This window comes from Pleurodeles waltl, chromosome 7 (assembly GCF_031143425.1).
Source record: "Pleurodeles waltl isolate 20211129_DDA chromosome 7, aPleWal1.hap1.20221129, whole genome shotgun sequence".
In the NCBI taxonomy this organism is placed as follows: Eukaryota; Metazoa; Chordata; class Amphibia; order Caudata; family Salamandridae; genus Pleurodeles; species Pleurodeles waltl.
The window spans coordinates 203,893,197-203,918,031 of NC_090446.1; the positions used below are offsets into that span (position 1 = coordinate 203,893,197).

A 24,835-nucleotide genomic window follows, 5' to 3' on the forward strand; every position below is an offset into this window, starting at 1 on the left:
ACATAACTTGTGCTTCCCCTTTAATTTTGGTGAATCATTGTTCCTCGGAATCAGTCAATAAAAAGCAATGTCATTATCCCTGTAAACAGCCAGCAGGGCTACACCTTGAAGAAAGAAAGAAATCTCATCCAAATGCTCTTTGCTGCTGCAGACAAAAGACCCAGTAATTACCTTCAGCAATTGACTCCTACCCTGCCACTCCTACCTGGGAGTCACAAACCATCAGTGCTGCCAATAAAAGCACGACGGAGACGTGTGCAAACCAGCTATCCTTTGGAAAAATGCCCCACCTAAGCCCTCGGTTAGACTAATATTTCCTGAAGTAGGTGACTGAGACAAATGAACTGGCACAGGCCGGTGCTTCAGCAGCTCCCGACAGAAGTTCTCCAGCAAAAGACGGGGTTCTTGCAGAGTAACAATGGCAGAAAGTAAGTCATCAAAAATGCTTCGGAAAATTGTTTGCGAACAGCTTGTACTGTATAAGAGAATAGTTAGATTATAAGAAATTGTCAAGTTTTTATGGTGATACTCGCTCCCATGGCAGCTATTATTCCGTTCATGTTTTCCTTGCCTCATTCACGGTGGAGATGTTTTTTGTTTTTATTTCACGTGCACATAGGCCCACAAAGGAAAAAAAAGCTTTAAAATGTTAGAGAGGAAAAAAAACTGTAAAATGATAGAGAGGAAAAAGGCCCACAAAGGAAAATAAGCTTTAAAATAATAGAGAGGAGAAAAAAACTGTAAAATAATAGAGAGGAAAAATGTCCACGAATCGCACAAGCCATGCAACGTAAAGGTTTAAATGAATCTGCAAGCCTTGAAGTGCTTGGTCTGCTTCCAAATTTTTACGGTGCAAGAGGTACACATCGAAAACTCCCGTTGCAGCAACATAGACATTGTTATTTCACATCGGTTGAACTAAATTAAAGATGCTGTCGTGCACATCATAAAACTGCAAAACACTTGTGAGAATTTGATCATTTGCAACGAAGCCTTTTTGCCAAAAAAAACAACCTCGTTCTTCCTGTAACTTATTTACCATTTTGGGGGTTGATGTAACGTTATCCTGTAAAATACTTTTTCTTGAGAGCTTTCCCAGGGGCAAATCTTTTGCAGCTTTCACCAGTTTCTTGTAAATCCCTGAAGAATCCAAGCGTCTAGAAAGGAGTCAGTCCATTCTAAATTGCGGAGAGTCTTCGCGGATAAATCATTTCTGCTATCTGGTAAACCTTCCTGATCATGATGATTTCATTGGATTATTTTCAATGCAATCCGTCCAATCGTGAACTACGTAACTTTGACCCTCTGGTCCCTGAATTTGGGGCACAGTGCTCCTTTCCCTAATGGATTTCCAAGTGCCCTATGTTATTTCCAGGTGTGTAGTGCTTTTGAAAACAAAATACTGCCCGCATACACTAGCTACCTGCACATAGACTAGTGATTACGGAAAACGGGGTGCAATGAGGAGCAGCAATTTACCCCCCAAAAGATGTCTAGGGCCAAATGTGCCAATGTCTGGGTACCTCACTGAAATTGCTTATTCATCTTACATTTTCTGAATGATCCTTTGCTTTCGCAATCCGTTTAAATCTCATTTAAATTCTGAGACAGACAGTACCCGAAAAGTCATGTGTAAATGGTAGAGACCCCGTTTCACAAAGTAGATTAATGCTTGAGTTATTGAAAACAGTTAATATGTACTCTTTGAACACAAATCCCTTTTAGACTTGCGGCCTGTACTAGAGAAGTGGATATTTATTATTTAGTACATTAGAAGTGCCCAGACACACTTTTTGGCTAGCAGTTTTCTGCTTTCCAGTCTGGTAGCCATTCAGTCACTCTGTGGTGGTTCCTCACAAAGTTTGCCGTGTTATACGATTGTCCTCAGCAGGTTATTACTTGGTATGAATTGCAACTTTGCTTTACCTCTAGTAAATGTGTCATAAAACTAATGGTTGAGTCAAGATGTGCTAGTTTGGCTACTCTGGTAATTACACATTCTTATATCTGAGACCAGGTTCTCATACACGAACCACATGCACAAAAGATCCCTGGGGTTTCTGCCCTGTTGAGAACGCACATTGGTATTACACTTGCAAGGCAAGGTCCGTTCTCTAATACGAAATGGACACCCACTCTCGGGTCAAATCGGCATTAAAATGTGATTGCTCCCTTATTTGCATAGGTGCAGGACCCTTACATGGGCAACTTCCTCTACTGAAGAGTATGCTCCAGCTTGCTGGGGTATGTACACTGGAAAAAATGCCATGAGTTTGTACTGGGCTTCAGCCACCCAGTGGGTTAACATTTCACGTGTACATCCGTAATGCCCGATGGGAAGAGATTCCTGCCTAGACAAGAGCCCAAACGAGGCTTGGGTGTGCATACACTCAGACTCCGAGAGTACAGTAGGTACTTGTGGTGCATGAAAGAAGCATGGGTAGGTTCATTAGGTAGCCTTTGTACTCTGCAATTTGCAAAACTGGCAGCACCAGCCATAGTCTCCTAAGAAAAACAATGGGCTTCAGCACCCTCAGTACCCGTCAGACTTGAGGCCCACGTGGTTGGTCACACCTTGCAGTCAAAGATAGCCCCAATGAGTCTAAGACACTCTGCCATCTTCTTTACTAATGCCACTCAGATCACAACATATAAATGTAGACTCCAAATCAATGCCTACATCTTAAAGGTGTAAATCCACATCATGATGCTACCATTTTGGGTAGACATACCCTGGTGCTATTTTTTGGGAATCTGAAAATTCGCCATCGTGGGTGTCTCCACACAACGTTTTCAAATTTGCACCTTAGAGATTTCTATGTGAGGAATAACACAGCCGTGCAGGGGTTCGGTTGCTTCTCCAGTCTTTTTCAGGCTGTGCATCATATGAACTGGCTACTTATGGTTCGACCAAACATATAGGGCAGAACTCTCAGCCCTTTTTAAAGGTCTGGTTGTTCTGTGGTTTTCACAGATGAGATAGTTTGTAAAAGGAAAATAGAAGTAAGTAGTCTCTGGGTTCCAATCAACCACTGAGGTCACATTCTAAGGGGTCTAATGAGAATCAGTCCTGAATTTTTACTTTCAGAGACATCTAGGAGTGCATATTGGGAAAGTCACCATGTAAAAAGGCTTGATGAGGAATTGCTCCTGCTCCTCCTACTGCAGTGCACCCACAGTTCAGTCAGCAAGCCGATGAAACCCACTAAGTGCTGTGTAGGGATAACTTCGTTGGACATTGTTTTCGGAATAATTATATGACTGTCGCTGACAAATAAGGCAGAGAGGTCAACTTTGATGGAAAATAAACAGCTGGTATAAAATAAAGGATCAGTCTACTAAGTTTTAAGGAAGCTAGAGTGATGTCATTTGTAAAGTTTTCAGGAGGTGAACTAGTCCTGAGGGACAACCTTTCAATGAAAGGAGGAGAGAGGATTTATTGAGCACATGGATGATCCTGGCAGACTTGAAACAAAATGAGAAAAAAAGAGAGCAATAGGAATGATTTAAGGGGTGAGATAGGTGATCAAGGGTGAGTACATAGGTTTTGATGACTTGTGAAGCAGATTGGTGCATGACAAATTTAGAGTCCGAGTAGGGCATAAAATAGGCCAGGGCACTACACTAAAAGTGCCCCCCATTAGAAACTAGAAGGCTAAAAAGTGTCCCACATTTGTAAGCTATTCCATCTTGAACTTGTAAAAACAAGATGTATAGGTTTTTCGCAAGTATTGGGGGGGCATGCATGCATTTGTGTTTGCTGCAGGCAATGCTTTGCGTAATATCAGGGAAATCTAGAGTACAATTCGACTCACAAGATCATACAACAGGCCCACAAACAGCCACAAAACGGGCCCACACACTGACAATTTAGAACAGCTCTTCAGCATGGCCAAGGTGCCCTATAGGCCATTCCTACCCTGAACAAATTGACTGAGTGGAGGATTGAGACACGTTCTGTTGGTGAGGTGGGGAGAAGAGGAAGAGTAGGGATTGAGTTTGTGTTGAAATGAGTGGCACGTGACGGAGGAAGAAGAGAGATATTGCCTGTAATTCTTGAGAAGGAGCTTGCAAAAACGTATCTATAGTAAGTAGGTGCTCAGGTCTTTGAGTAACTCTTTGTTGCCTTCATAGAGCTGTCCATTCTCCCAGAGTCAAGTGTGTTTCCTATATCAATAATTAGCCAGGACAGTGGTGTTGAGTAAGAGCTCTTATGCAAAAAATATCTGAATTGACCAACTAGAGAAACTATAAACCATCATATATGCATCTACAGTTGTAAAAACAAATGCATGGAAAAAAAGGTAAAGATACCACTGCACAGCTTTCAAAAGGAGCATATGAAATGAAGATGTCCTTTGATCATATAATATCAACCACAACCCCTTCTCCTTTAGTTGATTAAATACACCCTAATTCAGCAGTTTTGCCTAAAAAAATCCCCATTGGACTGGGCTGAGCGGTTCTGGAGCCAGTCAAGCGATTGTGTCTCCTATGCCATGCCCACTGAGAAATACAATAAATATGTCATTGGTATTATATGAGCAGTAGTTCAGAGTATTTTAGTAACAAACTAGGCTAGGATATTTCTGGAACTATCTGTTGGAGGATTATCATGTTAAACTGGGCTTGATGGATACCAATTGTTATAGTCAGTTAATTGATGTGGTGGACAGAAGTATATTTATCTGAAATAGGTGTCCCTCATCTCTCTTCCAAAAAATGCCCTAAGACCCCAAAAATTGGGGCATTTTGGACTTCTGTGGTTGGGGTGATTCCTCGTCCCTCCTGACTAAAAGGGAAAAAGTTCCCAGGGGTAACCCTATCCACTTTTCCAGCAGTTCTTGTGCGCCCTATTGCAGACAATCCCACAGTGCCCTTTTCTACCTAAATCATATATGGTGGAACATTTCCTCCCTTGTGTAGAGCTCCTGTGCCTAGTGGTGTGGCCAAGGAAATGAGAAAACCCGCCCCTGTGGTCACTCAAAATCAAATACTGGGATTGGTGCTTGCCTGGTTAGCTTGATTAAAGTAGGGAAAACCCAGTTGTGAGCTACATCTGCCAGTGAAAGGGTAGGCATCCTTTGAAGATGTGCAAAGGGCTCGGCCCAAACCCCAAGCCAGCATGTCAGGGGAAAGGCCAGCTCCTTCCTTCACCCAAGTCTTTTGTCTCAGCTCTGGGACCAATTCACCCCTAATCAGGAAGCTATTCAACTACCGAGTGTCAGTTGTAGGCATGGGCAAAAAGGCTTCCAGAGGCTTTAGGCAGGCTAAAAGTACCTTTTCTGAAATATTTAGCACAAATTTGACTTTTTCAATGGATTGGGTTTGTGATAAATATTTTTAAAAGGATAAGAGTGAACTCTTTATCTGGTTCCTAGGTAGAGATAACATTATTTGATTTACATTTTAACTGCCAATGATTTCCTATGCAACAGTCAACCCTGCTACAGTGAAAATAGATTTTTAGGCCTTTTCACAGCAAGGACATGTTTAACATTACATTTTTAAATGTCCACTTTTAAATATCATGCACCCCACCTGATGGACTTTTAAGGCCTACTGAGGGGTGACATTGATATTTACTGGTGGCAGGCCTGCAGCCATGCTTTACACTTTTACTTCAGTTTGTGCCACAATATATGGGCAGTCTGCCTGTGGCATTTAAGGCCATGGGTACACTTTGTACAATATACAGGGGACTTATAAGTAAGTTCAATGTGCCAATAAGAGTTTGCCTATTTGACATGTTTAGGGGGCACAGCACATGCAAGGACATCTGGCAGGAGTGACCCAATGCACACAGTCCAAAACCAAAAAGCTGTAATAAAATCTAGCAAAAATGGGTGTTACCATGCAAAAAGGGGCATTTTCCCTCAGTGGGCTCACATTAAAGAAAGAAAAGGTAAATTCTTGCTTCCTTCTGTGGGGTATTTCAGGTATGTCATCAGTTCAGTCGATGTGGTCCCAAAACTGAACTTGATATCTGCAGTTCAAATCACCTCCACCAAGCAACAAAGAAGAACTGACATTCTTCCTGGAGTTATGTGAATTCTACTCAAGATTTGTGAAAAATAATACAGATGAAGTGAAGCCTAAGGGAAGCATGATCAAAAAGATTCAGACTTCATTTTAGAGGAAGAATGTGAGAAACCATGCAGATACTAAAGAATGAACTATAAAATGCTCCTTCTTTACTGTCACTCAATGAATCATTGAATTTTGTTGTAAATGGTGATGAAAGTCAAGTGGGACAGGGTGCTGGGTTGAGCCAGGTTTGTTCATAAGAAGAAAGATTAATAGTGTTCTGTTTTCATGCGTGGAGAGAGGCATGTGTGTGGGAAGCAGGCAAAATTAAAAGGTTCCTATAATGCAGACCATTTGTGTTCACAACAGACCACAATCCCCTACTGAGTATTCTAAGTGAAGGAAAATCTTATAAGGCATCTTCATGCATAGAAAAGCCAGAATGTAAGATAGAATGTGTTTAGCATTGAATACATTCCTGGCAAATCTAACGTAACACATGATTATTTGTTTAGACTGCCATGAGACCCCTAAAATTGGTGACAGTAAATGGCCTGATGAGGAGGAAGAAATTGTTGTTGCATGGTTAACTGATGCATATGATGATGACCAACTTGTTAGCCACAAACAGTGAATGTCACCCATCTAAGCTGATCCGGAATATGCCTTGCTAACTGTTGGAGTCTGGGTCATTAGTAGGGATAGGATTGCACCGACCACTAGCAATAAGGCCATCACCCCAACACAAGGCCCAGTCAAAGTCTCAACACATTAGTGCCTGCCTCGACCCCTGATAGCTGACTGCTGGAAGGCAGGCTTAAATTAGGAAACAGGTATGTAAAGCATTTAAAGACACCAATGCAATTAATAAGTAAAACACAGCACACAATAAAAATCCCACACCAATTTAAAAAAAAAGGAAATATTTTTATCTTTAAAATGACACCAAAATGAAAAGAATTCCAAAATAAGAAACCAGAGATATGACTTTTTAAAGATTACATCAAAAAATGTGCTTTCTAGTGCCTAAAAGCCAATAGTGTCAACCAGGAACATCTAGTCGCACTAGACCTGGGACCAAGTCACAATTTGAGGCTGACCGGAATGGAGCCCTGCTCGGATACACTGAGCAGGAGTCAAAATTTTACCTTCAGATTTAGTCGTTTTTCGTGAGGATTTTCTCCACATGTTGTGCGGTCCTCTCCAGCAAGCCGATTTTGATGCAACACTGTCAGATTACTTTTCCGAGGGCACTGGTCAAATCCTGGAGCTCCGGAGCTTTCAACAGGATAAACCTGAAATTCAGGCCGGGTTGCGGTTTAAGGTAGTCGGCTTGGCTCTCAACGTCGTGTCGGTTGGTCCACTTATGGAGCTTTTTCCAAACGTTTCTCCAAACTCTTCAAACATTTGGAACTTCTTCCTGAAGTTCTCCTTGAGGGTTCAAAGTGTCCAAAACAGAAATCCAAGGGTCTAGAGGCTCTGAGATGGTCCTTGGAAGTTTGGACTACCATTCCCCCAATGCACCCAGCCAAATCCTTAAAAGTCCACTGGACACACTCAAGGCTGGAATCTTCTTGATGGAGATGGTGCAGGGAAGTTCTGTTAACCTGTGGTTTTCAGTGAGACTCTCCTTAATCCTTTTGAAAGCAAGGCAAAGACCTCAGGGCTGTAGTTCCCAGAGTGCAGCAGGAGCAGTCTTTTAGAGAGCAGTCCTTCGGGATGCAGACCAAAGTTCCAGCAGGGCAGTCCTTCTGCTTGTAGTTTCAGGCAGCGGACCTGAGTAGCTATGCAGCTCTCACATATTTATTTAATGGTCTGGGGGGGGCAAGCAGGGAGGCGCCTCTGTCAGTGAAATGCAGGGTGCCACCCAAAAGCATGACAGCTTCCTCCAAAGTGTGGCATTTTCTTGTCCCACAAAGAACCACACTTTAAAAACCCAAGATGGATGGTTTATCTCTAGCAGAGTAAGCCCTGGCTAAACCAACCTACTGGTGTGGCTCATTTCCATTAACACTCTCCTGCAGATCCTCTGCAAATTCCTTTCCTGGGCCTGCCATCTGTCAGAGGGGTACAGGAATAGGGGGTAGGTCTCTCTGGCATGCCTAGCTGCCCTGCTTTCTTTGAAGCCCAGTTTGATTTGCCCAGCCCCCTTCCTGGACTGATCCCTGCAGATGCAGAGCTCCCTCCCCCAGATAACCTCTGCCCCATGTAGGCCACTTATCACCTCATCAAAGTAGCCTGGCTAATCCTGTGAAGGCTGACCAATCAGGAGGGGACACAAGCAGGCTGGATTTTGACTTACAGAAAAGAAAGTCTAATAACTTCTCTGTTAGTGATGATAAATTCAGCTGTGGCAAGGATGTTGGATTTATCTTTTAAGTCCCTGAATGATACATTTAGGTCCTTCCTAGCAATATTTATGTTTATATGAAATATTCCAATGTTAATCTATAGAGCTATGTATCTATAATGGAAAAATGGATGGGCAGTTTTGCCCTCACCAAGCCATATAAAACACTATTTTATAAACCCTGCTTATAGTTACATGGCACCTCACCCCTGGGGGCACCAATGGGAGATCTTAGGGGTGACATATGTAAAAATAAAGTAGATTATCACTTTGGAAGTACCTGTGAATTGTTGTAATGCATAGAATCACAATAAAATACATAAATAAATTAAAATAAGGAGTGGGCCAAAGAAAAATGCTAGATTTTAGTTTAAGACTGTACTGGTAAATCAAATATCAATTGCTATTAATGAGGATATAATCATAAGAAATGACATGATACCAGTATCCATGTCTTTGCAGCCACAACTCCTTGCATGTGGCCACGAAGGTAATGTGAGAATAACAGGTACTAAGAAAAAACTCAAGATAAACTACTGGAGGCCCACCATGGACATGAATGTTGAGATGTCTATATCCTGTTATGAAAGATGCTTTGCATAGGCATACAGAAAACAAAGGAGGTGAGAGGAATCAGCATTATGACTATAGAAAATCAGCAGCCCAAAGCAAGCTATCTGTAGGTGACACTTTCAAGATTAAATTCCCATCCAAACAAAAAACCACTGTGATAGCAAGTTTGGCAATTCTTTAGAGATGGTCAGAACACTACTTTCCTTATTAATGTAGGAAAAAGGCCACAGATGGTGACCTCACTCAGTGTCGCACTATAGCCTGAAGCAAATGGGACAGAGAATATGTTACCATTCTGTCCAATGGCTGACATACTGGGCAGAGATTGCAGAACAATATTCATGTCCCTATCACCAGATGTGACTGACATAATATTAAATGGGAGAAAAAATGTAATATACTATGAATCTAACATGTAAAATAAACATAAATCATATCCCTTTGTCTACCTTTCTCCCCGAACCTCCTTGCCCTGTGTGTCTGCATGCATTCATCCTCATGTGCTGTCATTTAGAACGCTAGCTGTGGAAGGCAATTTGGTTGTTCAATCATGACGAGGTGGCTTACAGATGGCAATGAAGTATGTTGCTCTCCCAAACGGATGCATGACAGAACCACGCATGCATTTACCACACATGCCTTTACAGCACAGTCACTACATCGCATGGTAATTACCACGCATTCATTTACGACAAACGTTTTTACAACACATATGCCTTTACCAAGCATGCCTTTACCATGAAAATTCTGTGGTAAAAAGTAAAGGTAAAAAGTAAAGTGGTAAGTATATACCATATATATATATATATATATATATATATATATATATATATATATATATAAACACACATACATACACATATATACATATATATGTATTTAAATAAATATATGTATATTCTCCAAGGAAATTGGTACGCACTCACGAGGGAAGCCACGTCCTTTATTCAAATGTGGTGTATACAAACAACAAATGCGTTTCGGCGAGCTCCTTCCTTAGTGTTTGTAAACACTGAGGAAGGCACTGGCCGAAATGTGTTTGTTGTTTGTATACAATTATTCAAATGCAGTGTGTACAAACAACAAACGTGTTTCGGCGAGCGCCTTCTTCGGTGTTTGACGAGGACGGAGGGGAGACAACGCGTCTCCCCTAAAAGTAAGCTTTTTTTGTCAATTTTTAGTTTTTCAAATTCATCCTCCCCCCTCCCAAGCCCCACCACCCCGGTTGGGTGGCAGCCGTCACTGCATAAGATGCACTGTAAATATAGTATGCCTAAATAAAGTATGCCTTTTGACCCAGTTCATCTTTGGTGGCTGGCTCACAGGCAGATTCTCTCTAAATCGTCTGAGACTCCACCATTGAAAACAAGCATTTGCAATGCAACGGGTCTTGCGTTTGCTCATGTTAGAGCTGATCGCGTTGTAAACTCCTAACCCGACTTTTCATCTATCGGCAAAAGTGCTTTTAAGTACGTAACCCGAAAAAGTGAAATTAACTGAGTAAAGCGCTCGACTTCTGCCAAGCGAAATCGCGCTAGGAAAATAGAGAAAAAGTAGTCCACGATCCGACAGAAAACAGCGAGCCTCGCATGTTTTCTGTACTTGGTCGCTGCGCTCGAGGAGGGCTAGCCACCAGAAAAGGCATGACGTATGCATGCCTTTGACTAATGAAAGCAAGCAGATTTTACTAGGCAAGCCCACGAACCAATGAAAAACACTGATGAGACGTCGACAGGGCTCCAAGCCCTTTTCTAATATCTAAAGCATCTCGCTGCGATACGCATGCGCGAGCGCATGCAACGTAGGCTCGACCCTAATAAAAAACGTTTTCTCACTCTAATGAGGTTGGGAAATCGAGAGTAAAGTAAGTTTCGCATCCATGCCTCGTTCTAAATGAAGCCCTTCACAGTTCCTAAACCCTGTACTTGAAACATGACTTAGGTGTACCGGAAAACTGTGCAGAACACACTAAACTCTGACCTAGGAATTCATCCAGATTCAGGGGGGTCACAACTGTGAACCAACAACCTCCAACCTGACATTCTTTTTCCTGTAGACCCGAGTACTGGGCCATTCAATCAAATATTTATATTAATGTCATAATGGTAATAATAAAAACGTTTTCATATAGCTTTAGTGGCACAGTTTTTGAATAAGCACTATGAATTAAAAGTGTTAATACTTTATGCTACTAAATGAAATGAATGGCCCTAATATAATGGTATTAATTTATTGACTTAGGAAGGGAGAAAGGCTAATTTGATTCTGTGGGGGTTAGAGCTCATGCCCTGCTGCGTCTGATTCTGTTTACATGGAACCTCCGAGCTCAAGGCCACCGACAGACTTTTTTTTATTACTTCATTTATGTTGGGCATTTGGTAAAGTGCTTCGCTGGAGCACAGGTGCCCTGATTCCAAGTCAGGTGGGCCGATATTACTGCGTGGAAGTTTGCTGTGCCTGATGGAGGTTGGTAATTTTTTCCGCGCCGGTTTTTTTGGGTTGTGGGACAACCAGACGCAATTTTTCTGGCTAGTAATTAGGGCCAGAAAAATCCATACAGCAGAGTCCAAGCCTTATTCTCTATTGTTTGTCTGTGACAGAAAGAAGCATAGACTACTCACTCCCTGCCTCTTCCATGGACGTCATTTAGGGTTCGCAGCTGTGATTCCTGGCTTGTCCCTTGCGACCCCTGGCACTGCCATTGCGACCCCTGGCCTCAAAGGTGGCAAAATGAGTGCCTGGCCCACAGAGGTCACTCATCCTAATGGACGTCGGTTGGGGCTCGACTTTCCTGATTTTCTGTCAATGTTTCTATTGCACAAATAAGGAATAATATTATTCCCTCTTTGTGTAATAAAAATGGAGTACAATTCGCTGGAATCTGATCCTATCTGGCATGCTTTCAAATGTATGTGGTGTGTATGCTTGCGAGTGAGGGTGTGTTTATGGGAGAGAGTGTGTGAATGTGTAAGCTATGACTGTGAGTCGCAGTAAAGGTCAAATGTCTTGTGATGTCACTACCGCTTCCCCGGCATTTTGGTGATTTGACGCCCATGGCCTATTCCCTCCAATACTCCTCCCCCCCATCTCCTCCAGAGTTTTCCACACACATTTACAACCTGCTCATGACTGAGGTGGATTTACCGCATGCCAATAGTAAAATCGCATGTGATTTTATCATCACCCTGTTATCGTTCAAGCTGTGATCGAGGCCTGGGTAGTGAAGGGGAAGGAGTTAAGTATTGTCATTCTAGGTCTAAGGGCACCAAAGAGAGAGTGAGTGAGTCAAGCAGCGTGGAAGGAAGATCAGCTAAATGCTGAGTGTTGTACTTTCTGCTTCTTATGTGAAACCACCGATGTCAATTGCTAAAATAAAAGTTGTGTAAGTCCATGCCACACAGAACGAATGGAAGAAAAATCGCCCACTTTTCCTGTGGCTATTCTGTTTCATAAGTAAATAAAGGTAAACTACTTCTTGGTCGATTGCAACATACTAGACATGCTCCCTGTCAAACAGTGTAACTAGTACATGGGAGTAATTAAAAACAAGTATGATCGATGAAGTAGGTGATATGTTTCAGGGTATTGAACACATGGAACAGCAAATCGGTAAGATCAACTGGCAGGCCTAGACAGTGATTAGGTGAACTTAGTGCTTGATTACCAACCACAAAGAAACAGAACAGTGAGATACTAATTATACGTGAAGCCTCAGCCGTGATTATATGCTATAATTAAGCAACCAGGTAAAAGTATGAATCATGCAAAGCCTGGGCGGGTACTAGGGTGTGCCCACAACTATTCACGCAGCCGTTGTTTTTATCTGCTGTTGATGTGAAAAAGCAGTAGATCTTCAAATGAGTTGCAAAGTTACATTTTGACCTCTTGATGAACGTTGCATCTGTCCTTTCTCCCTTTCTGAAGTGCTGGAAGTGGCATTCCTGGACCTCCTGTACAAGAAGAACAAAGAACAGCACCACACAGATGACATCAGTGGCAAGCGACTGATCCTGAGGCGAGGGCAGCCCTTCACCATCACGCTGCACTTCAAAAGCAGGGGCTTCCAGCCAGGAGGGGACCAGCTCACCTTCATCGTGGAGACAGGTATAACTGGATGTAATCCGGTTAGGCGACACCATACTAAAAGCCAGACTGTCTTTCATCACCCTGATTTTGTATCAAGTGAGGTTTCAAATATTGCTCGGGGAGGAGGTGTGGTTAGGCTACACCATGCAGAATGTCAGACTCTTTCATCATATTGAGCTTGCATCAAGTGAGGTTTTAAAAGACAACAATGTTCCATATGCGAAAATCTTAAAACATAATCGTAAATAAGTAACTATCAACAGGGACCTCCACGTGACATCACAGACAATGGGACTGAAGCTTGAGTTGTCTATTATGTCACATGGAAGAACGCGATGGAAAACTCCCCGTTAGAGATTGTTAACTATCCATAAACAATTCTATGCTGTACGTATGGGTGGGCATAAAAATGTAATAAATTCATAAATTGGAAAATTTCACCCCTATATTTTGTCAAAGCACCCGTGGAGCAAAATTCGGGGACAAAAAAACACCTACATTTGATCCGAAGGAGATACAGGCAGATTGTGTGCGTTTCGAGTAGCTTCTACAGTTTGTGAGGTTCTCCATGGGAAAATAATAGGTCCAGGGAGAACCATGTACATTTCATGAACTGGAAGATCACGTGACTCGTGTTTCTCCCAGTACCTCCCTTACCCATTGAAATCCACACTAATTGCACTCACTGCCCACAAATCGAACAGTTTGGTCAGATGACTGCATTTTTTTCTTCTTAGTAGGGGCGGTACTGTCCGGTACTGAGTCCCGGCACTTTTTTATTTTGCAAGGGAGAGTACCTGCATTTCTGAAGAAAAACGTAATACTTTTCATTGGAGAGTACTGACACTTCTCAGAAACAAGAAGGTACTCTGATAGAGTAACTTTACTTCTATTTGTCCATTTCAAGCACTGGTGGTAGGTGAAAGCAAATTGCAAAATTTTGCGGATTTATATTCAAATTTCGCTTTTTGAATATCATGGAATAATAAAAAAAAAAAGCCTAACGCTATGTACCCTAAGTATCAGCTGTGTAGAGGTGATTAGTCGTTTCATGAGCCACACACAAAATATTATCCCACACTCTCATCCTTTAGGCTCACACCCCAAATTTTGTTTAAAAAATCAATACCTGGAATCCTACCATCCCTTCCCACATCCCTTTAGGGTCATCCCTCCTTCCCTACAATAAGTATTTGAAACTAAAAACATTTACTAAAACCTGGCGAGCATAAGATAAACGTGTGCTAATTACACCCGCATCATATTGCTCCATGTATACCTAGTTTATGACCCTTATTCCAAATATTATTACATAGTCAGTCACTAGGAGAAATGTAGTTAGGTATAAAATGTATGTAATAAAAATGATTTAATAACTGTTATTGGAAACTTAAGGAACTATGGGCCAGATGTACGAAGCACTTTGCGAGTCGCAAACGGCAAAATTTGCCGTTTGCGACTCGCAAATGTGTGTTTCCTATGCAGAAATGCATTTTGCGAGTCGGGACCGACTCGCAAAATGCATTTCTGAATCGCAAATAGGAAGGGGTGTTCCCTTCCTATTTGCGATTCGCAATGGTATGCAATTCCATTTGCGACCGCGTATGCGGTCGCAAATGGAGTCGCAGTTACCATCCACTTGAAGTGGATGGTAACCCATTCGCAAACGGGAAGGGGTCCCCATGGGACCCCTTCCCCTTTGTGAATGGACCCCAAAACATTTTTTCAGGGCAGGTAGTGGTCCAAGGGACCACTACCTGCCCTGAAAAAAAACCGAAACAAAAGGTTTCGGATTTTTTTTTAAGTGCAGCTCGTTTTCCTTTAAGGAAAACGAGCTACACTTAAAAAAAAAAAAAACTGCTTTATTTAAAAGCAGTCACGAACATGGAGGTCTGCTGACTACAGCAGGCCTCCATGTTAGCGAGTGCCCATAGTCGGTATGGGGCCGCAATTTGCGACCCACCTCATTAATATTAATGAGGTGGGTCTTTGCGACCCCATACCGACTCGCAGAAGGTGTCTGAGACACCGTTCTGCATTGGAAATTGCGACTTGCAATTTGCGAGTCGCTCCGACTCGCAAATTGCAAGTCGCCATTTCCAAAGTTGCTACATCTGGCCCTAAGACTTTAACCCTTTTGCTGTTTGACCTTTTTCCTGTAGAATGCTAAGCCATTTTATGGCTATTTGGGGGTAGTTCTACCTAGTCCTTCCTAAGTTTTTTTACATCAAGATATCCTCATCAAATTTGCGTCCCTTTTTTCCAGCATCCTGTCCTAGCGATCCCAAAAGTACCCAGGGTTCGTAGATTCCTTAAAAAAAGCCAGAAGATAGCTAAATTTAGAGTTTGTTTTGAGAAAACAGGAGAAAAGTGCTCCACAAAAAAGCTTCAATTTTTCCCCTAAAAATGGTATCAATGAAAGATTTGCTCTGCTAAAGTAATTATTTTTTGGGCTTTCAGGAATATGCAGAGCTGAATAAAAAACAATTTTTACCACAGTTTTAGCATCTTTCATTTTGTCTAATTTTTATGCTTTCAACCTACTTCAGATGTGTGTTGGAAACCATTGTGAACCCATGGGTGATCTCCAAAAGCTGCAGATTTCTGAAAAGTAGACAAAGTTCTAAATTCAGCAGTCATCGTTTGTTTACCTTCCTCAAGGGTTTTCCAAAGAAACTTACTGTTGAAATAAAAAATGTTGAAAATGAGTAGTTAAAACCTACTAAACCCAACATTTCTGAAAACTACATGCCCAGGGGAGTCCAGGATGGTATGCCTTGCTTGGATCCCACAGAGATTTGTTACCCACAATGCCCTGCAAATTTCGAACATTTGCCTAAAATTGCACATTTTCTTGCATTTCTGTTAAGTAAGCTTCTGGAATCAGCAGGAATCCACAAAATTCCTACCACCCAGCCTTCCCACTTGTCCCAATAAAATTGCTACCTCACTTTTGTGGTTTGGACTAGTGCACGCAACAGGCACTCATCAAACTAAGGTCAATATGAGTCTAGAGCAGCGACCCTGATTTGATTTGTGCCTTTTGTGGCACTCAGCCTAGCCTGGGTTTGGTGGGATTCCCTTTGTGGCCGGCGAGCCCAGATCCAAACACTGGAGCTTCCCCTATTGGCTATTTCTCTACATTGCGTTGTTGGGCCTTTTTTATCATGGATGCAGAGCCCAGCCAGACACCTAGGGTAACATTTTCATTGGGGGAAATCGGGGAAAGAAGGGTGGTAGAAATGTTGTGGATGCCAGATTTTTCTAGAGGTTTATGCCACAGAAATGCAAGAAAAATGTGCATAGTCAAAGCTTGAGATCTGCAGAGCATTGTGTTTAAGAAAATGACAGGGGACCCACACAAGACACACCATCTCTGTCTGCCCAAGGTGTTTACTTTTCAGAAATGCTTGGCTTTGGCAGGTTTCCCCAGGACCCCGAAAAATGCTGCTACTCAGCAAAGAAGAATGATATTGGGATTCAGCCCAACTCTGCCACCCATATATAAAAAAAACAACATCGAAAATCAATCATTTCCCTTCTTTGCATAAAGATGGGGATGCTTTATGCCCCTGGGAGTCAGAAAGACTTTATTGCCCATTCTGGGGTAGCAGTATAGAGGTTTTTTTAAACACATTTGTATTGATATTTTCAACAGGTAAATGATCATACATTTATAACGGAATACATCTATTCCCAGGATAAAGACTCGGTCTATTCAGCTCTTCTCAACTGTTCCACTGCACTGAGTCTTTTAAGGAATAACTGTTTCCCCCACACTCTTCCACCCCAACTTCCCTCCCCCCTCCCTAGTGAGTTAAATTTTGTGTCATGTGATGTACTGTGTGTACCTTAGTGCTTGTTATACGCTTTCCGTTTTTAATCCTAACACTAATAGGCAGATACCTTTAACGCTTATGGGCAGATACCTTCACCGTTATATGCTGTCTATTTTAATGCTAACACAATTGGGCAGATACTTCTAACGTGATTATGACATTATTACACTTAGGGATACTTTTGTTCAAGGTTTATATAAACATTTCAAGTTGGCACATTTGCATCCACCATACCACGCAACCTCCTAGCTTCTCGTCTTCATTGTTAGATTATCCACTGACTAATCCACAGTTACTACCATTCGAGGAGATTTTTACCTTAAAGGACTACTGCTTTATCAGGCACATCCTGTTTTTTTCATATGGGCTACACCACCTTAATATTTTAATACTTCCTCCTGACCTCACCTATTTAGAAAAGTATGCGTTATTTTCATGCCTCAGAATCTTGCCTCCTTCCCCTTTTTTTCAGGACTTACCAAGGTCCTCCGAACCGCCGCTTACCTAGATCACCATTACTCTTACTTTGAGTCTCCATACTCGTGTTTGTTACTTAAGGACGGACCCCCTTATCCATTTTATAAGGACAAGGTAATCTTAACTTTGGTTACGATCACTTTGTACAACTCCCCTTTTTTCATGGGATTTCACCTAACAAATTACTTTTCTCGCTTCTTATCCTTTGTCCCTTCTCTTCTTTCTTTCTTTTCAGTCCCCATGGCATCATCCTACCTCACCTAAATTGATTATTCCATATTACCAGTCGAGGTAGGCTTCTCAACCATACTTCTCTGCATTTTTTTATACATTTATAAGCTACTTGGGACACACTTGATTTCGTAACTGTTTGCTTTCTCTTACACTTCAGTCTTTTCACCTTTTTAATCTTATGAAACTTTTTGGACAAACACTCACGATTTATCACTTGCGTGTACGGTCTCCACTCTTTCTCACCCTCGTTTCAAGTTTTAACAAATACATGTTGGCACCTCACGTTTACGTACTCGCTCACTTTTGTCATGTCTGCAAACTACCTAAATTTGGTCTATTCTTTATGTCTACTGTTCCAGTATGAATACATCTAGACAAATCTCTGTACTGTATATTTCTTACAGCCTTGAGGAAGCCACTGTTGTGATGAAACACGTGTTGGCTGTGTTTGATTGATTGTACTTCCGGACACACGACCTTTGGTCCGAATAAACAACTCTCTGGAACACCAAGAGGAGTGCTGTACTCTTCATGTAACGGATTTGCTACACACAAGCATATACCCGTACTCTATTACTTCTTATGCTCTGAGTGCTGTGGTCGCATTTGTTCACTGATGTACTGTGTGTGGTGAGGTCAGTTATGCCCTGTTGTCCTGTGTGTATGACAACGTCTGGCTCTTGCTCAGGAGAATCTCTGCTGTCAGGTGTGGGGTAGTTGGGTCTTCTCAGTTTCTTTCTCACTCAGGGTCCAGCGCGTTTTGGGTCACTTCTCTCATGGCTTCCGCTACAGTGTCCCATGCTCTTGCTACATCCCTCTTTTGGTCTCCCTACGAAGGACGTCTCCCTCACATCTAGCCTATTTTTTTGTTCCCTACGCCAATTTGTTATTCTCAGTCCTGTCGGGCTCTTCCAATTCATTGCAGTCTCCCTCTTGGCCAAGATATAAGCTAGGTCCTGGAACCTGCTAGTGACCTTCATTTTAGACGTATGTGGGAACCATCCAAGTAGGCAATGACCCATTGTGCAAGGAACCGCCTTGTCAATCGCAACTGCTACCGATTGGGTCACCTCCCCCAGAATGGCCCAAGCTGTGGGAAATCCCAAAACATGTAGCTAAATTCTGCACCAAGAACCCCACATCTTGGGAATTTCGCTCCTTCCATGTTGAGATGTCTATTGATTGCCATGCTGTAGATTGACGTGCCACTCTACCTATTGGGAGTCGTGTAATGGGGGGTGGGAGCGGTCTTTAGTGGGATCTGCCATGCAATTTTAATCTCCTCTCAATACTGTTGAGTGTTGTAGGAATGGAGCCAGGTGGGTAGAAAGTTGTGCAAAAAATGTTCCATGGTCCTAGTTGGGTGCGTAAACATTAACCATTACAAGCTCCCTGCCCTCTAATCTCTCTTGTACAGCTACGAAATGCCCTTCTGGGTCTATGAGGTTGTCCAGCATTTGGAACGGAACCCCCGCTCGTATCCATATCAGGGTCCCTCTGGCATAAGCAGAGTGAGTAGTGTAGTGGACTTGGCCCCTCCACCTTTTCTGTATAGCCTTCCCTTCTGCTTGTGTTAACTGTGTTTCCTGTAGCATTGCCACCTGGACTCCCGTCTTCTGTAAGTACAAGAATACTTTATACCTTTTAGCCATTGTGTGCATTCCCCAGATGTTCCATGAAATAAATCTATATGAGTCTAATGTAGCCAGACTACTGTCTAGGTCACGGGCATTTCTGCGCCCATCTTTTCCACCCTGACACCTGCAGCTGTACCCTCCCGCACCACACACTTAAATTCTTAGCTAATAAACAGTGACACTCATATTTCCCTATGTAACTAGCTCAGCAATTAGCTTCCCAACTCCCCTTCTCCAGGATAAAAGGGTTATTACCTCTCATCCAAACCTAAACAGTTACATCAACTAGTCTATCAAATCTGGGAGCGGTCCCCTAGTTCGTTTAGAGGAGTCTGCCGTGTTGCTTCTTTCTCCCCTCCCTGTCTTACTTTCTTATTTACTTACTTATTTACTTTCGTGATTGTGTTATTGTGCCGGATCCCCCCTCCATCAGGTTCTGCCATCTCAGTTACTTCGAGGCAAAAGGATAACTCCTGAACATTTCACAGCAGCTGCATGGTGCCAGTTTGAATCACCCAAAAATTCAGGGGAGCTTGGGGCAGATGATGCAGTCCGATGTCCCAGGCGTCACCTCTGGTCCCGCCTCTTATGTCTGAGTCTCGATCCGGCCCTGATTGTTCAATCTCGTCGCTCAACGTGTGGGAAGAGCTAGGGTCAGGTCCTTATAGGGAGGCTATTGCTTCCATTACCTTTTGGCGTTCATGTTGCACATCTTTCTCAGAAGGGGCAACGTTGCTGTAAGTTACTTGGGGGATGTTTCTCATTAGATGAAGATTGAGAGTCTATCCACTGCCATATTTCCTCAGTTGAGGTGAAGAATTCTGTTACCCCCTTGGTCGTCACCCTCAGTCTTGCCGAGAACATCATTCCGTATTGTATCCCCATTTGCCAAAGTTTTTGTTTAGCTTCTCTAAAGGTGGCCCTTTGTTTCCGCACTTCCAGCGAAAAGTCTGGGGTAATGCGGACTGTGTTATATTCTACTGTGCAGTCGTCATTTTTCCTCCCTTGGTTTAGCAGATTGTCCCTGTCCCTATAATGCAGCAGATGTTCTATAACCGGCCTTGGTGAGGCTCCCGAAGGAGTAGGGTGCACCGGGACCCTATGCACTATCTCAAGTGCAAATAAGGGGGAGAGCCCATCCTCCACCACCTCCTCTTTAAGCCAGCGCTCCAGAAACTCCACCATGTTCTTCTTTTCTACACGCTCAGGTAATCCGATCAACCGGATATTGTTTCTTCTTGAACGATTTTCCGCATCCTCTGCTCATAGTTCCAGGTCATTAATTTGCCATTCCATCTTGCTAATGGTCTTGGTTGTGTCATTAACCATTGGTAGGCGCTCTTTAAATTGCTCCTCCGTTGTAGATACCTCTTCCGCCAGGCGACGGTGGTCCTCTCTGAGTATAGTTAAGTCTGTTGCCAAGGCATCAATTTTCTCTTCTGAAACTTCACAGGAGGCTGTAATGGCTTGTAGAATGTCTTGGAGGGTGGGGTACCCAGCTTTCTCCATGAGGTGGGCCCTTTTTGTTCCCTGAGGTCCAATCGAAGCACTTACATTAATGTCATCCTTCGCCTCTACATCTTTCTTGCGCCCTATTGTTCCCATATCTGGGTCTTTTCTGGCCTGTGCCACTCTTTCCAATGACGGCTTCTAGGTCTGTCCACCATTAGGATTCCCTTCCTGTTATCGACTCTCCAGGCCTCCAAAATCCTGCGCGCTCTCATCGGCCCTTCGTTGTATGTTTGTGGCCTCAGGCTGCAGCTCTCACGTCGGAGAGGGGCACCCGCAACACGAAGGTCCAGGCCGCCATCGTTGGCTCCTCACAACTTCCACAGCTCTGACGATTCTAGTCAGATCTCCTAACGCTGCATTCGTCTCTCGTCTCCCAGCTGCCTCAGGGGCCCACCCCATTCTTGGCTGTGTTCATGGGGGGGACTGGGGCCTCGCTGGTAGCAGCATTCTAAGGGGTGGGGAATTACCAGTGGGAGCCTCACAGAGAGACTTCTTCCACCATCGGCATTCGGCCACACCCCCGGGGTAGAGGTATTGACTCAATACCATAGTATGTCCCCCCAGCTTTTTGTTTTCTCTGGTGCCATGTTGAAATCCCTGGTTTCCAGTGGCCTTTGTGTCCCCTTGGTGATGGTTTTGAGTAAACACATCCAATCTACTAATGTGGGGAGGGGCAGAAAGAATGATGCACCTATTCTGAGGTAGGACCATGGCTTGATGCCCAAGGGGCAAAAAAAAGGATGTAGGTGGTTCATTAAGGCATAACACTATGCTCCCACCCCAGAATAGGTGTCTTTCTGCCCCCCAAGGGGTGGATTGATGGTGTTTACCCAAAATCTGTCCCCAGAGCACAGAAACATCACTAGACACTTGGGGAAAAATAGTCACAAAAATTGAAAAGGGATGTGGGCAGCTCACCCATACTTCATGCCTTGCTCCTTGTCCAGAATGGGCACAACAGTATTTCTGCACCCTGCGGCATATTGTTGGTGAACACCCTCCAACCCTTTTGAAAAATGGCATGGCACAGAAAAAATGTCTCTGGAGTCTAGTAGGGTTTCTGCGCCCCCACCCCCAATGGGGCAGACTGGAATGAAACACTGCTTATCTGCTACCCCAGGGGAGGGGGTGCAGAAAGACTTTGGTCCATATTGGAAGAGGAGTCTGGGCCCAAAGGGTGGGTGGAAGGGCATTCCACCCCCACACCTTGTAGCAATAAAAAAAACTCCCTTGTGTCCAGTGGCCTCCCCCAAACCCCTTCCCCCCCAGTTGGGCAGGTTGGAGTTAAAGATCTCTTATCTGCCCCTTGGGAGGTGGAAAAATTGTAGTGGGGCATTTGAGGGGTGGGGCTACGCCCTATGCCAGTTTGCCAGCCCCCATCCATTTCTTCACAAAATAAATCTGTCCTGTCTAGTAGGCTTTCTGCCCCACCCTGTTGGCAGATTGGAGTGCCCCCGAGGGTGGCAGAAAGACTTCTGGGTCTGGTTGCAAGTGGGAACATTAGTCCACTGACAGGGGTGATGCTCCCCCTCGAAATACACTCCCTGGTTGCCTTGTGGGCTTTCTGCCCCATGGATGGTGTAGCTCTTCCCCAGCTTCTGAGGCTGAATTCAATAAGAAGGAAATACCTCTGGTGCTTGCAGCAGAAGGATTTCCTGCCTCTTGGGCCAGAGCATGCTGGAGCCTGAGCATCTGAGCACTGGTGCTGAGGATAGGTCTAGCATGTTCATAGTTCCAAGAGGTTAAAATGTCTAAGTATTGGTTGAAAAATCCCATCCCAACACCTGAAACACATAATGTGAGTTAATACTTGGGGCCTAATTATGAGTTTGGCAGTCTTGGGACCACTAAACTCACAGTGGCAGTCAAACCACCAACCTCCTGGCGGTCAGACCACCAGATTACAACCCTGGCGGTCAGACTGCCAGGGGACTATGCCACCACCATGGATCCCGCCGGGTTGGAGGTGGTCGAAGTCGTGGTCAGCCAGTTCAGTGCCGCCATGCTGATCACAACTTCCCTTTCTGTCAGCCTTTTCATTACAGGGTTCCCCAAGTCAATCGGTTGTCCTCTTTTGCAGCTTTCATTCTGGAAGCCAGTTTCAAAATGAGGACACTATCTTGTGCTGCGGTCCTTTGTTCCAGTTCATAATTTAAGATTTTGGCATACCATTTTCCCTTGGTATCCAGCCATGATATTAATACGTAATTTCTTTTGTGAATGAACACCACGAGTGAGCCCTACCTGCTACCAGGTATTGTGCTCAAGGGAGTGCAGTTTTTTGTGGGAAGAGACGTGCGAGGGAAAGAGAATTTGGTCTAGCAAAGAAATATATGCATGCATTGAATGTAAAATTTCACCTATCATATATATAAAGAAAAAAATATTTTTTGTACAATTAACATACTTATTATGAGCAAAATAAAACAATGTTGTCATCTAAATCTTCTTTTAGTACAATAAATGTAAAACATCATAATGAAGATATATTATATCACAAAGGTTTAGTCAATTCATCATCAAAGTCATCCTTATGAGTGCCTGAAAGGCTGAAATTATTAAGAAATGTCATGATAGGTTGTCACATTTTTCCCTTTTAACAGCAAATGATATAGGTGAGACATATGCTCTGTCTATTCCATAGTTAAAATATACAGCATACCATCAGGATTCAAAAATAACATTTGCAGCATTTTTCCAATTAGTAGTTTGCTATTTGTGTGACAGTGGTTTGACCAGTCAGTAGAAATACTTCCTAAGAAAATAGTCAACACTTTGGGGGTGATTCTAAGTCTTGCGGGCGGCGGAGGCCGCCCGCCAGACTTCCCCCCTCCAGAATACCGCACTGCGGTCGGAAGACCGCTGCGTCTATTCTGTGTTTTACACTGGGCTGGCGGGCGACAGCCAAAAGGCCGCCCGCCAGCCCAGTGTAAAACTACCTTCCCACGAGGACGCCGGCTCAGAATTGAGCCGGCGGAGTGGGAAGGTGCGACGGGTGCAGTTGCACCCGTCGCGAATTTCAGTGTCTGCAAAGCAGACACTGAAATTCTTTTTGGGGCCCTCTTACGGGGGCCCCTGCAGTGCCCATGCCATTGGCATGGGCACTGCAGGGGCCCCCAGGGGCCCCACGACACCCCATACCGCCATCCTGTTCCTGGCAGGAGAACCGCCAGGAACAGGATGGCGGTATGGGGTGTCAGAATCGCTGCGCCGCCATGGAGGATTCATTTGGGCAGCGGAAAACCGGCGGGAGACCGCCGGTTTTCCACTTCTGACCGCGGCCAAACCGCCGCGGTCAGAATGCCCAGCGGGGCACCGCCAGCCTGTTGGCGGTGCCCCCGTCATTTTAGCCCTGGCGGTCTTGGACCGCCAGGGTTAGAATGACCCCCTTTATATGGAATATTTACATTAATGATCATTGTAAGCTGCTTCCAGACCATTTTCCAAACATTGGAAATATATGGAAAAGCAATTAATGTATCATTCAAATCACTTATCAATTCATTGTAAGACCAACATCTATCATGTGTTCCAGTTTTCAATTTTTCTAATTAAACAGGTATTTTTAATAACGTATTATAGACATAGGGCCTCATTACTACTATGGCGGCTGGCGGTAAGCTGGCGGTAACACCGCCAACAGGCTGGCGGTGTACCGCCAGCGTAATATGACCGTGACGCATTAGCCACAGCCATACCGCCAGCCCCTGCAACATACCGCCAGGCTTCCGCCTGGCAGTCGTAATCCCCAGGGCAGAGGTGCAAGCACCGCCGCCCTGGGAATTATGAGTCCCCAACCCCCAGCCTGTCCACGGCATTAAACACTGCCATGGAAAGGCTGGCGGTAAGGGGGACTCTGGGTGCCCCTGCACTGCCCATGTACTTGGCATGGGCAGTGCAGGAGCCCCCAGACACAGCCCCAACGCGCATTTCACTGCCCTAAGTTTGGGCAGTGAAATGTGCAACGGGTGCTACTGCACCCGCTGAACATCAACATTGCCGCCGGATCTATTTTGAGCCGTCTGCAATGTTGATGTGCCTTTTCTGCTGGGCCAGCGGACGGAAACGCGGAAAAGTCATAATAGGGAGCCAGATATACC

The 24,835-nt window shown here is 43.9% G+C and overlaps 1 protein-coding gene across 1 annotated transcript in view; it reads left to right on the forward strand.

Moving 5' to 3' along the window:
• Positions 1-253: 253 nt before the first annotated feature.
• TGM5 (transglutaminase 5) overlaps positions 254-24,835 on the forward strand; it is a 219,939-nt gene continuing 195,357 nt past the window's right edge. Inside the window, exons 1-2 of the mRNA XM_069243577.1 lie at positions 254-428; positions 12,875-13,054. Of these exons, the coding sequence (XP_069099678.1) occupies positions 419-428; positions 12,875-13,054 (190 nt within the window). The 5' untranslated portion in view covers positions 254-418. The remainder of the gene's footprint in view (positions 429-12,874; positions 13,055-24,835) is intronic.